The sequence below is a fragment of the Xyrauchen texanus genome, chromosome 3 (assembly GCF_025860055.1).
Source record: "Xyrauchen texanus isolate HMW12.3.18 chromosome 3, RBS_HiC_50CHRs, whole genome shotgun sequence".
Lineage (NCBI taxonomy): Eukaryota > Metazoa > Chordata > Actinopteri > Cypriniformes > Catostomidae > Xyrauchen > Xyrauchen texanus.
The window spans coordinates 41204212-41219422 of NC_068278.1; the positions used below are offsets into that span (position 1 = coordinate 41204212).

The 15211-nt window shown below is 38.6% G+C and overlaps 1 protein-coding gene across 3 annotated transcripts in view; it reads left to right on the forward strand.

Annotated features, from left to right (window-relative positions):
• The window catches only part of ppp3cca (protein phosphatase 3, catalytic subunit, gamma isozyme, a), a 50629-nt gene that overhangs the window by 2143 nt on the left and 33275 nt on the right, over positions 1-15211 (forward strand). For 2 of the 3 annotated variants that reach the window (XM_052107559.1, XM_052107568.1), the window contains exons 2-3: positions 5254-5451; positions 9291-9415. In XM_052107559.1, the coding sequence (XP_051963519.1) occupies positions 5254-5451; positions 9291-9415 (323 nt within the window). Of the gene's footprint in view, positions 1-2198; positions 2822-5253; positions 5452-9290; positions 9416-15211 lie in introns of those variants that run through there. The other variant, XM_052107576.1, reaches the window with a different exon arrangement.

Genomic DNA, 15211 nt, shown 5'->3' on the forward strand with positions numbered 1-15211 from the left:
TGGATGTCTGTCTTTGCTGCACATAAACTGGTGGGTTTAAAAAAAATATTTTTATGGTTTGTAAATGGAAAGCAAGCACATTTTAAGGAGACATGCTAAAAGCAACATTAATAGGTCAGCACAGGGACCTATTTGCCTTTCAAATGTCCAGGTTTTGAGTGAACACTAGCGTGCCTAGATGCAGGCAATGGTGGAAATGCACGGAGTAAATGTGCATGGCACCAGTGTAGTCTTGTAGGCAGGGCCTGTCCTTTTTAACACTGAAATACAAAACATTTGTTTCTGAACTGTCAAGGTTTTTTTATTTAACTTAGATTAAGGATCTGTGTGTCAAACCCATCTTGCCATTATGAACATCCTTGTCTGTGTACGTTTAGAATCTGTCCAATGGTACAATGCCTACAAACTTTTAATGAAGATGCAAAGCATCCTACTACAGAATTTGTAGCGATAATGAGATGGCCGTGCTTCGCTTTGGACTTAACCATCCATCTTCTCTTTTAAACTTTAGGGTCAGGATCTCGTTTCCGGTGGGAGGAGTCCCTAAATAAACAGACTCTGAACCTGGAATCCCTGGCTAATAAAGGCTTTGCCTAATCTGTTCTTAGTGCTCGTACCCAGCTTTCAGTCCCTATTCCAAGACTACATTGTGCACCCAGGAGGCCTTTACAGTTTATTTATACTCCACATCAGTCAGTATGGTTGCTCTTGCCCTTATGACAATGACCTCAAATTGGAGTCTTGCTTAGTATGTTGGCCCTCTTTAACTTGGTTGAGGTGGGGTCTCCTTTCTCAACATAATTTCCTTGCTGCTTATGTAGTGTGGAGTTGTGAAAGGGCTGTGAAGGTATGTATGGCCATAATGAGATCTTACACATGAACTGAAAGACGTTCTTGGCTAAATCTGGCATGTGTTGCACAGATCATCCCTGTTCAGCCATGCTTTTATAATACACTCAAAAATGACTTCAAGAAACTGTCAGAGCCATGAAGAAGCATGATGAGGCTATTTCCATTTTACTCCTGAGGATTACCATAATGATTGAAGTCTTTGGGTTGTGCCACTGAATGTGTTAGATTGTCCTGAACTATAGTAGTGGTATGTTCAATCATCATTACGTAATCTAAAATAACATTTATTGCATTCTCAATTTACAATCATGAAATCAAAGCATGTGTTTTAGTATTAGCACTTGTAGCACAGAGTGTCATTGTTGATTACTCATCCAAAAATTATTTAACAGATATTTGTAACAACAAGGCCTACACATTCAATTAGATCCTCATAACTGAGATTTTGACTATGTTATTGGAGACAAAAAAAAATGTATGGTCTCATTCTTAATAGTAGCTATTTTGTTTCAGGTGGCAGAACTTGGGCGCAAGATGTTGTGCAACTTTCATTGTTTCCATTTTTAGTCACTGAAAGAAAAACAGCAGCTCCACAGAATTGTCCAACAAAAGACTAAAAGGCCCTAATTTCTTTTATTTAATAATTTGATAAATCAGAAGTTGCATACTAGGGATGCCTTGAACTGAAGCACACTGTACATATTGACTTAATGTATGCCCAAGGGTGTGGCCTCGTAATAGAGGTATTGGAATCAAGGAAGCTGAACTTTGGCCATATGTATCCACAGGGTAATGTTTTGGCAGTCACCATGTTTTGCAATGCTGGTAATGTTTGCCTGTTAACAGAATATGGTTACATTGTTAATTCCCTGTTAGGAGGTTTACTTTAACATAGATCTATACACAACAAACTACATGACAATTGAAAAGGATAGTACACAAAAAAGAAAAGAAATGTACATTTTGTCATTTACTCATTTACCTTTTTTCTTCAGTGGAACACATTAAGGAGGTATTTAGCAGAATTAAAAGTGGTCAACATTCTCTTTTATTGTATGGAAAAGAGCAGCCTAGACTTTCTGATAGATAACTCCTTTTGTATAAGTGAAATGGGTTTGGAACAAAATGACAGAATTTTCTTTTTTGGGTGAACTCTCCCTTAATCTAACATTTTCATTCTTCTAACAAATAGAACCCTGTCCATATTTATTTGGTTTTATTAGCATCTGTTGTAATGCGGCAATTGACACTTTTAGTCTGCTTGAGCAGATAGACTGCTGATTAGTTGTAGGATCCAGTAGCTTACTTTGAATATCTAATTGTGGGAATGTTTAAGGGATCAGACATTGTTTGTTCTGGCATTCTGAGCATGTTTAATAGAATTGACAGATTAACGGGAGTGTTGTCAATAGTCGGGCTCCGTGCACCTCACGGTGCCACTAGACAGCTGGTTGTTTCCCTCTTAACACTATACAGATGTCTTTAGTTACATGTCTCTCAGGCTTTCCATTTTCTGAGTGCATTGGCTACCCAACCATAGTTTAGAACCAGACTGATCTCACAGTGAAATCAGAAACAGTAGGTTTTCCTTAGCTAGTGCATCTCTTAAGGCCAATAGAGTGAGGTTTAGACTGCACAGCTATCACGTATGCTACCATTACATTTACCGAAATGCATAACATTGAAGAATGCATATTTTATAAACTGAACCCCCAAACCTAAACCTAACCATCAGTGGAGTAAAAATGTAATGTTAGAGCGAAAACAGCAACCTCCGAATCACACTCGTAACTGATTATGCGAAAGCGATTACTTCTTGGTTTCAACACGGGATCTACACCCGGGTTGCCCACGCTGCTCATGCAAACGGCTGTTGGTTACGCCACAGGGGAAGGAAAACTAATTGGAGCCAATGCAGGAAATGGAACTTCTCCTGTCTGCAAGTCGGCATAATGTGACCGATCCTAAGGTACCGGAACTCTCCAAAGCAGCATGCCAAATTCCTGTGTGATCATGATGTTTGAACTGCTCTTCCCAAAGACTGATATTCTCAGACTTCCTCTGAAAAATATGGGTTCACTCTGGCTATTGATCAAGCAGATATTCAGAGCAGGAGGCTGAGCAGCCAAAACACACTATGGCGGATGCATGCAAATGAGGTTGTGGTAGAAGCAGGAGACTCAACCCTGACTTTTGTTACAGACTTGAGGGGAAGACTAAGCCAGACCAGAGTGGGGGCTTTGGCAATCCATGCTTCCTGTTTTCTTCAGTTTTTGGGAGCCAGAGACATGCTCATTGCTTCATATCCAATAATGAACTTTTACAAAGAAAGAACAAACATTTTTATTTCAAGTAGCTGGTAATTTGGCAAATTATGTTTCAGGATTACATTTCATTATATTCCATTGTAAATGTTAACAAATAAAGAGATTAGCATGATACTGTATGAGGCTCATGAGATTTTATCCTGATTACAGTCTGTGCAAAAAGCTGAATACGATTTGCTACATCAGTCAATAGACAAACATTACCTTGTAGTTTTAGTCTATAATGCATATTGAATTACTGTAAAATCAACTAAATTATGGGCTTGTGTTCTAAAGGAACTTTAATTGATCTGAATTTCTCAGCTCATTATTGAACTAATCTTGAGCCGTAGCCCTCTCCATGGTAACTTCTGCACTTTCGCTAAGGGATTTGGTGGAGCTAGAATACCAGGCTGTTCAGTGCAGGTGAAGGATTATTCTGTGGTGTCTCAGAATCCTTTCATACCTGTGAAGGGTAAATTAATAGAATCCTCATGATACCGTAACGTTTCTTATTAGCCTCAGCAATAGAAAATGTCATGATGCTCCAGAGAGCAGCACAAACTAATAAAGAGCAGCATTGTAAATATCTTGCCTACAGCCTTGTTTGTCCAAAAGTGCATCTTTGGGAGCAAGAGCAATGTAAAAAAATGTTTTTATCTGTAACCAATGTGTATACATATATGATATGGGTGCACATGTCTTGGTCAGATTTGTGGGGATCATTGCCAATTGTAAGTTGCTACAAATATATTGCCTTTAATGAACTTCAACATCAATATTCTCTGCAAAATGATCGCCATGATAGTAGTTGACTTGAATGAGAAAAATCACTGTAGAAGCAGAAAACGCTATGCATACTTGCGTTGATTTATGAATTGTATTTCAGTGTAATTGCAATTGTCTGACACTTTTCAGAACACAAAAATGCACAAAATCGAACTTCTGCACCAAGAAGCTTCTGTGTTCGCATACAGTGCATTCAGAAAGTATTCAGACCCCTTAATATTTTTACATTTTGATATGTTGCAGCCTTACGCTAAAAATGCTTTAAATTCTTTTTTTTTCTTTTTCACATCAATCTACATTCTATGCCCTATAATGACAAAGCAAAAACCATATTTTTCATAACTATACAAATTTATTAAAAAGAAAAAACTGAAATATCACATTGACATGTATTCAGACCCATGAAATTCAGATCAGGTGTATCCCATTTCTCTTGATCATCTTTGAGATGTTTCTACACTTTTATTGGAGTCCACCTGTGGCAAATTCAATTGATTGGACATGATTTGGAAAGGTACATACCTGGCTATATGTGCTATATGTGAGACCTGAAAATGGCTCTCCGCTGTCCAATCAGCCTAAAATTCCTCAAATTAAAAAAAAAAATTTCACCCAGCTATGACTTCAAAGTCTTCTAAAAATTCTTCTGTCACCATTAACTCCATAGTCTTCTATCAAATTCGTCCTAAAACAAAACTTTCAAAAATCATCTTTAATGGACATTGGCCTAGGTTGGAAGACACTTTGGCAATTGTCCTGTTAAAAGGATGCATAATCTTTCCATTGTAATTGCAGCTTTTTTTTCCATACACCAACCTGCAAACTCACGAACGTCACTGTTTATTCTTGAAAAAGCGCAAAAACTTTCATATAAATTCTTTGCTGTTATTAAAGTCCCTGTCTTGGACTGCCACCTCTACACTTACTGCACCAACGTGTTTTATGTGAGATACTTGTGCTTTGTCCTGCTTGTTATTTAATGTTGGGCTTCTGGTCTGCTGTACAACCACCTTTAGACTGATCTGTCCTGTTACTGACAGAGTTGGCTCACCAATGTTCATATTCAAAGAAAATGGAGTGTGAAGATTGCACTATCTACAATTAAAGCCATTTTTCTCTTTGGGGAAGTTACTGTGTTTTGATTTTTTAGGGCAGAATGTGCTTAAACTGCTTTATACCTCCTCTTTTCCATTGTAATTGAAACTTGTTACTATTTCCATGCTTGAATGTACCTTGTCAATCCTGACTTCATGTTGAAAATGTATCCAAATTGTCAACTGATGATTTGCTCTTCTTGTTCCTACAGCAGTGCCACTGCCCCCTCACCAGCGGCTGACATTGAAGGACCTATTTGTGGATGGCAAGCCTAATGCTGAGGTGCTGAAAAACCATTTGATCAAAGAGGGACGCTTGGAGGAGGAAGTAGCTCTGCTCATCATAAAAGAGGGTGCCAACATCCTCAGACAGGAGAAGTGCATGCTAGAGGTGGAAGCACCAATCACTGGTAAGAAAGCAAGAGCTTATCTTTAGTAGGGCTTGAGGGAGAAAACATCTGTCTTGATTAGAATTAACTTTCGCGGAGGTGTATGAAGCCTGTGCATAAAGCTTTGTTTTGGCTAGTGGTTTTGTCATGTTGTGGTGAATGGCCCCAAACTACTTTATGGAAAAAAATTATGGAAAATTCATACATGGTTTCAAAGGCTGATATTCATTATTATATATATATATATATATATATATATATATATATATATATATACATACACACACACACACACACAACAGTTCCTGTCTTCGAATCTGATTGGACGAGAGAAATTCCATGAGCACTGATGGTATGACACCATCAGCACTCCGACTCTTCACTGTGTGTATCACTCCGCTTGTGTTCGTGCCATTCTAAACTAATGTGTAAGAGCAGTGCAGATGTGCTAAGAGCTACTGTTTTTCTTTTTTGCATGTATTTTTTTTTTACATTAAATATGTTAGCCAGCAGGTGGTGGCAAAAGATAATTTGTATGTGTAATATGAGCCAGTTAGGTGACGTGAAGTGAATCAGCGTCAGCCAGTGTTTACATACAGCACTCCATGATCGCTCGTATTACTACTAACTTGGAAATAGCTTTAAATGGCTTTAAACAAACAACTTCAGCATTACGGCTCATCAAAGCTGAGAGACACAGCAGACTGATTAATTACACAAATTGAAGGCGCTTACCTCTTATCGGACTTTCCACATTGGAGTGGACACACTGTTTAAAATGGCGGAGGACATTGCGGTTTCTATAGTGAAAGACTCTTGCGCACCGGCTACAGTGAAATAGGGAGTAATACCCCTGATTGGATGGCTACTTTTCCACTGAGAAAGCTGATCTCTGTTTGGGTGTGGCAACAGGTGGTTGCACACGCTCCGTCTCTCTCTCTCTCGCTCGCACTCTCACTCACACACACACACACACACACACACACACACACACACACACACACACATCCATCCATTCATCCTTGTTTATCCAATAACTTGTTAGAAACAGCAGAAGCCGTGATACTATTTCTTAATTGACATTTTTTAATTACTAACGAATGCTTGGACGCATCATTTGGTTTGAACCAGCAACGGCAGGTTCTGATCTGAGCGTACTCAGTTTTTCCAATTTTTTTTTAAATGTACTTGTTAATTGAAATGTTGTATTTAAGCAAAGTTGTGTGCCGCTAAAACACAAGCACTTCGGCTTTCTCAGGCTGGGTTTCCAGTGGGGTGGACGAAATCCGCTCAAAGGCGCTCACAGTGCTTAGAGAGAGCTTGCTCCGCAACGCTGCCAATCCTACGATCCACCTTGCTAGCATGACGCTCGGCTTTCATAGGAATGAATTGAAAACACTCTCAGCTTCGCTCACAATGCGCCAGTGGTAACGTAGGGTCAGACTGGATGAACTTGCTAATGCTAGCTGCCTTGCTAACAATTAGTTTACGTCGGACACCGGATTGATTCCATCCGCACCGCAAGACTTCATGACAATGGTTGCGCCCTCTCATCGTCTCTAGTGAAGAGCGCGACAGAACAACAGTGATGTGGACAACAGCTCTGATCTTTCTGCGCTGTAGTCTTGAATATTGTTCTCTAGCACCAAATATGCATCATTTCTGCCCTGTCCCGCTCCGCACGCGTTGCTACTTTTCCCTGCATGTGTGTAGACATGAAGCGCTGCATGAGTTAGCGTGGTTTCAAAGCACCTTTTAGACCATAACGTTTTTCCCTTCTAAATGTATCTTTATTAATCAGCATGTTGCGAGCTTTTAATAATAAACAAATCAAATCTGGAATGGATAAGGAAAGAATAAAATTACTAGTTGGTACTCTCGGGACACCCCTGAACCAGCATCATTCCACTGTCACAAGGGCTTCTATGCCCCATATATAAAAAATATTTAATTTTAATGTAAAAATAGTCCAACAAATACTGGACTGCTGCCACTAACAGATGATCTTTTAACATTCATTTTCAATTGATAAACGGTAAAAGACGGTAAAATTGGTAAAAGATCCCACAGACCCCACTGCTTTGGCTGTCTCTGGACCCCCTGTGCAGTTTTGTAGAGACTATTTTGACTCTTTAGAATAAATTTTTTCTTCTTCCGTCAACATTTAAATAAAAAAAAAAAAGTGCAATTTGTAAATGTATATCGTGATAAATATCGATATCGAACAATATGAAAAAGATTATCGTGGATAACAATTTTGGCCATATCGCACAGCCCTATTTTACAAGCATATATAAAAATCTGTTTCGTTAGGCACATTATATTGCCATTGCAAGTTGTTTGCAGCGCTGACCTGATGATGGTCTTTTATCATTTATTAAACCAGTGTTTGCCTATTCTGATTCTTGAAAACCTCCAACACTTCACAATGTTTCGCTTATCTAACACACCCAATTCAACTTGTTTCGCTTGTTAATAGAGGTTCCATGACATCAATTGGTTGTGTTAGGGGCCGTTCACACCCAACATTTTTTTGCATCCGTTTTTGATGTTTTGAATTTGTTTTCCTACATAAAAATGTGCTAGACTGACTTCTTTGACCAGTGTGCTGCATCTTGGTGTTTTTTTCAGTGTCTCACGCAGAAGCGTCACATTCTTTAGACACTGTGTGACGTTAAAATGTTTAATTTTTAAAAACATGTCTCTGAACACCTGCGTTCTGTTGTATTCATGGCTCAGTGTCTAGCTTTATTTAGCCCAAGTATGTGTGGTGGGATCAGCCCCTTGGATAAAAAAGACTTTTGGATTGAGAAACACTGTAAAAGACAAATAGAAAAAAAGTGACTGAAAGTCATAGAGAGATCACGAGGTGGAATGGTATCAGGACATGTTGCAGGCCGGACTCAAACCTGTGTTACCCGCTTGAGTACCAAGGCTCAATGAGTCGAGCATGTGCAATTATAGTTGCGCAACTGCTCTGGTGTAATTCGTGGGCATTTACAGATGTATCAAATAGGTAATCTTGAATTTGATTTGGCCCTATCAGTTACAAACAGTTTCTTAAATATACTCAATTTAAAATGAAGATGTTGTGTTTCAAGGTTTAAATTCTTGAAGCATTGAATGCATCATGCCACAGTATTTTTTGATGCACTTGAATTTGCCTTTTATCAGAGCTCATCTGTCTTCTATAGATATGACTGCCTTTGAGCATGAATTAATGGATGTCACAAACCCCTCCGGCTCTAGATGCATTCTGTTTTATAAATGGATCCAGCCTCTGTATTTTCATATATAGTGTCTGTGTTGCTAAGTGACAGAGCAGCCTTGTACATGTGGCCATGGTTGGCTAGATGCAGGTAGAATAGATTAAATGAAGTGTTTGGTTCTGTATCTGCCCAATGCAATCTACAAAAGCTTTTACCATTTGGTTCTGCTAACCAACTCATCTAAAAAAAACATTCGATTTTTAAATTATTTCTCCTACCCATCTTTATATGGATAGACAACTACTAGTAAGCCATTTGTAGGTTAATTTCCCTGAAAAGTGTAAACACAGTGACTCTTTGGTGCTTTCGAAATGTTGCTCTGCTTGTTTGAGCATCCCGGCTTGCCTGACACAGCAACATTGGCGCAACCAATGATGTGAGTTTAGAGAGGGACTATCTGTTTGTCCAACCATTGACAGAGTTTTTGGCAAACCTGTTTGAAAGCTGTTTATTATTTAAAAAAAACATTATTTTTGAAATTCTGTATGGTGCTACTAGTGGTGCAGAAATTACAAACTTAACCAAAGTTCTATCTCATCAACGAGCGCTGTGTATCATTAACTTTTTATTTTGGTTCCTTTTCACTTCTAGTATGTGGTGATGTCCATGGACAGTTCTTTGACCTCATGAAGCTCTTTGAAGTTGGTGGCTCCCCCGACAACACACGCTATCTGTTCCTGGGTGATTATGTAGACAGAGGGTACTTCAGTATTGAGGTGAGTGCATTTTCTTCAACTTAAATAATCGATAACCAGGCCCACATGGGATCTGCTTTACAGAATTAAGAATAGAATTTAAATGCCTGAAAGGATATCCACGGGCCGCAGTCAGATTGTTTGTTTAGCCAATTCAGCCAAGTCAGCCCATATACAGTATGCTCACATAAGTGCTGGTATGATGTCCTGCTCCCGTGAACCACTCAGTGGGATCCCTGCCCTCCAAGTGTCTGTGCGTGTGTGTGTCTTTGGAGAGTAGAGTTTTGGAAAGAGGGACTAATCAATGACTAAGTCTATTGGAAGTCCCAGAACAGCTAAAATCGCTCATAGCAACTTTAAGTTTGAAAACTCTGCTTTCAGTTTCCTAACGTTTCCTCGTAAATATTCGGTCATGAGGAGTATTTTTTTAAGTCTCTATTTTTGGTGGATGAAACCACTGTTCCAGTGTGGATGAGAATCTGACAACTTCTCTCAACCATCTGTTAAAGCATTATCAGTAAATAAACTACCAAATTGCCTACAGTGCACTAACTACCACACATAAAAGCACAAGAGATTTGTGTTCAAAAAACAAAGTGGATTACAACTTAAATCTGGCTTGTGTTTGTAAACTACAGAGCATTTGGAGAGGTTGTAGCCTGACATAGTGCTACATAGTGACAGTGGCTACTCTGATTGCGCAATACTTGGAACACCAAATGATGATTTTGACGAAAGAATCAGACTATACAGGCCTATAAAACACTGGATGAGATTGTACCAATGAGCATAGTTGAGCTGGTGCAAAGTAGAGAGGCAGCAAGTATGTTACAAACAGATTACTATTATCAGACATTTATACTAAGCCCTTTACTACTTCCTGTACTTTATTTAGCTAATTAAAAACCATTGCCCTGTAACATTTTAAAACAGTCCATTTTGAATCTCCCATAGCCATCTCCAGCCTCCATCATTTCTTGGTTTTGCAAGCTTTTGATGGAGGGTGTTTGAGTTCACTAAATATTACTCTTGAAAGAGAAAACACTAAAGTGTAAGAGCTGTGGATGCTATTGAGTAGAGAGAGCAAAACTATCACAGACCTTGTTAAGCTTTGTGGTTAAATGTCCCCTTTTTCTCTGGCTCTCTCATTTGAAAGTGTCACTGGGGGAGTTGTCTGAGTGGTGCTATTTGATAACCTGTCTGACACTTCAGCCTTTCATAAGAGATGAGTCATGGAGCATTAAAGCATAGACTGCTCTGCTTGTCTCTGCTGAATGATTGATGCCACTGACGTCTAACACTTTGATCCTGTGAGAAGTTTATTAGCTGCTGGACATCCTAATTTGGCTTTGTCATAAATTTGGTCTGTTATTTTTGTCTTTTAGGGTGTTTCGTATTTAAGCAAAAAGATATAAAGACCTAGCTATATTGTGCACACTATTAGAGACAGTATAGAATGTGACAGGGCACTGGTATGCATATGACTGGGAGAAATTGTAATGCAGAATTTGGTGGCTGTAGGAATGGAAGTCCGACTTACAGTTAAAAGAGCCAGTTACCTTTTTGATAGACATCGCCTGTCAGATTACTCAAGAACACATTGTTTTTGTGTGTGTGGGTGATCTGAAGAAGCACGCATTGATTATCTCATCAATTAAATCACTGATAAAAATGTTAGTTGATGAAAAGTTTTTGATTTCATCAATGATAAAAAATCATGATGATAATTAAACAATTTTATTAAAGCATAATGTTGACAAAAATATCAAGTGCAAGATATAAACATAAGGAAAATGAATAATTCAGTATATTGGGGATTTCGCTGTTTGATTTGCGTGAGTTGAACGTGCTGAACACAGGTAAAACGAACCGCTTCAAAACAGGATCATTAGCTCTCTCAAACACATCCTACTTATGCATGAGATTAATCACTATATCCTCAGCATACACTCACTGAGCACTTTATTAGGAACACTATGGTCCAAATAAAGTGCCAGACGTGGTCTTCTGCTGGTCAAGTCAAGTGGTGTTTATTGTCGTTTCAACCATATACAGTTAGTACAGTACACAGCAAAACGAGACAACGTTCCTCCAGGACCATGGTGCTACATAAAAACAACAAAGGACCAACACAGGACCACATGAGACAACACAACGAAATAAAATACCTATAAATACCTATATATATATATATATATATATATACTATATATATATATATATATATATATATATATATACCTATATAAAGTGCACGTGCAAACATGTGCAAAGTACGGGACAGTACAACAAATTTCTGACAATGAACAGGACAATAGACAAAGTGCAGCGCCGACCAGTACACAGTAGTACAAAAAGATGGCGGTTTCTAAAAACGTAAACATAACATACTATGAGATAGTGTTCTATGCACATAGCAGTTATTGAGGTAGCAGACAGTTATAAAGTGACAGTAATTAAAGTGCAACTCAGGACACGTGTGTGTGTGTGTCAAACCAGTCTCTGAGTATTGAGGAGTCTGATGTATCTTGGGGGAAGAAGCTATTACACAGTCTGGCCGTGAGGGCCCGAATGCTTCGGTACCTCTTGCCAGACGGCAGGAGGGTAAAGAGTTTGTGTGAGGGTGTGTAGGGTCGTCCACAATGCTGGTTGCTTTGCGGATACAGTAGCCCATTCACCTCAAGGTCCAACTTTTTGTGCATTCTGAAATTATATTCTGCTCACTACAATTTTACAGAGTGGTTATCTGAGTTTCCGTAGCCTTTCTGTCAGCTCGAACCAGTCTGGCCACTTTCCATTGACCTCTCTCATCAACGAGGCATTTCTGTCTGCATAACGCTAACTGGATGTTTTTGTTTTTGGCACAGTTTTGAGTAAACTATAGAGACTGTTGTGCATGAAAATCCCAAGAGATCAGCAGTTACGGAAATACTCAAACCAGCCCATCTGGCATCAACAATCATGTCACGGTCAAAATCCCTAAGATTGCTATTTTACCCTATTCTGATGGTCGATGTGAACATTATCTGAAGCTCCTGAGCCGTATCTGCATTATTTTATGCATTGCACTGCTGCCACATGATTGGCTAATTAGATAATTGCATGAATTATCTAATTAGATAATTAGTACAGTTGTTCCTAATAAAGTGCAGAGTGAGTGTATATGAAATATTACAACTTACATCTGCACAGACAATGAAGTCAATAAAAAGGTGAACTTGAGCCAAGTAACATGCTAGTCATAATATGCCTAATTTGTGTTGCGTAACTTATGTTATGAAAACGCATGTTTCCATAAAAAAGACGCTTCAACCAATGCAATATCCTAAACTGACAAATACAGAAAGTTAATAACAGTCTCTAAAGCACTAAGAATTCAAAAAACAGTAGGATTACTTCTAAAGAGTAGCTAATACTTCAGTATAGGGCTGCACGAGATGGAGGAAATATTAGATATGCGTTAAGCTGTTGGGAAATGTGATACGATAATTTTATGATGACGTTATTGGAGCGCCAAACATTGGAATCCCCACAGTCCAAATAAACTAAAGCTCATTGGTATAAACAAAATACAATAAAAAAATTAAAAAAAATCTTTCCTAGATATCACAAACATAGTTGTCTTTTGTTCCAAATTGCATATAGATTTTGTATAATATTATATATTATTATATATAATACAGTTTTACCATTAGCTATATAGCAGATATTAAAATTCATCTTCAATTATTTGTATTTTTAAGTAGAAATTCTAAAATATCTTTACAATGTAATTCATGCTCGTATTAAATCAAAATTAAGTGTGGGACGTTTATTTTGAAAAAGTATGTCCAGTAGTGCTTGCCGTAATCCAAGAGACTTCAGTGGTCTTCTTAAGATTTATGACAATCGTGGGTGAGAAACGGAGCAATATTTAAAGAGACCCTATTATGCTTTTGGGGATTTTACCTTTTCTTTAATGTGTAACATCGCTCTTTGTGCATGTAAAAGGTCTGCAAGGTTACAAAGCACAAAATCCACGCAAATTCTCCCACAGACAACACTGCTCAAGAACAACAAGAAATGGGCTGTTTGTACTCAAGCCATATCTTCCGTAAAGTATCTACGTCACTATGTAGCACATTTGCATAATGCCCGCCTAAGGGCTACTTTGGTCCGCCCTCAAACAAACTTTGTTATAGCCGAGACCAGGATGAGTTGGGTTAGTGTTGTCGCCATGTCGAGAAGACTGTTTTCTTCACTGTGAAAGCAAAACCTCTTTGTTTGGACTTCCTAAGGCAAATGAATTTAAGAATCAGTGGTTACAAATTATTTTAATTATTTAGCAGCACAACCACAATCAATGCTGGATTTTCAAGTTGGTTACCCCTGAAAGATAGTGCAGTCTGGAGCTTCAGGATCATGTAACGATTACCCTGTCTTGTTTCTCTGTTGCCCTTTTGTTTACCATTTGTTGTCACTTTTGCATTTCTTAGTTTTCACTTTAGTCCCTTATGTAACTCCATAGTCCTTGTTAGCGTTCGTGTTCACTGTTCATTGTTTACACCTGCCCCTGTTAATTTGCCTTTGGTTTCTGTTAATCACCTTGTTATCTTGTTTGAGTTCTGTTCTTTCATTGGCCCCTTTTCCCATGTTTGTGTATTTATACCCCGTGTCTTTGTTCAAGTCTTTATCAATCGTTGTTTGATGTTTGCCTGATGTTTGCGTCTCTCCCTTGTTCCCTGTTTGTCTCTACCGTGGTTACCTTATCTAGTTTATGTTTCTTTTCCCCATCGTGGGTTGTTCTTTTGTTCATTTAGTGTTTTGTTACCAAATAAACTCAAACTGCGTTTGGATCCGCATCTCTTCGTCAGCCTCATTATTCAGACGTAACAGATCATAACCTGTAAGTATGCTTGATTATTTGTGGATTTATGTGCTTTGAGAGTTCAAAAGAGAGTTTTGGGTTGTAATAAATAGATAATGTTATTATGTTGAAATAGTCTTGCTAATCAGCTGCAGGTCCACTGTTACCTACAATTGTGTAGAATTATGCAGATTGTTTGTCATTCTTACTGTACTATCACGAATAGTGATCAATTGTGGAGATGGATTTATTTTTACAAACAGTCATTTTATGTCTGCAATCCACAGTAGTGGTCGGCTAACTTGCTATGTAATGTTATTGTTTTGGTACACTTATATAGCGCCTTTTTAACCTTATCAGTATTCAAAGCGCTTAACACTGTGACACGTTCACCCATTCATACACCAATGGTGGCAGAGCTGCCATGCAAGGCGCAAGCAACTTGGGGTTCAGTGTCTTGCCCAAGGACACTTCGGCATGTGGAGTCATGTGGGCCGGGATTCGAACCACCAATCCTGCGATTAGTGGCCGACTCGCTCTACCAACTGAGCCACAACCGCCCCTTTACTATTCAGCACAAGCTGTAATGTTACGGCAGTTAATGTTAAATGTCCACGGCTAACTTGCTCAATAACCGGGAGTAAGCCTCTGTTCTCTGTTCATACACCCATTCCAGCAAAAGATGCACTATGTGTCTATTTCTTGAGGCATTGTTAGGTTCACACTAATCAACAGTGTACTTGTAAGAAAGTTACAAATGTAAAACTTACCACTGTGAAATGTCCTGCTCAAGTTGTGCTTGCAAAGGTGGTTCGAGTAGATCAGTTTGTTCTTTCAAACTTTCATTATTTCATTCATATTGGACTCGGGTTCAGGTATGGCAAAAACGCCACTTTTACCATAGTTACAATAGTGTTTACAGCTGCTCAGCAAGATTCGGGAGCTGAAACTCTGTTCTGGTAAGGGGCTTT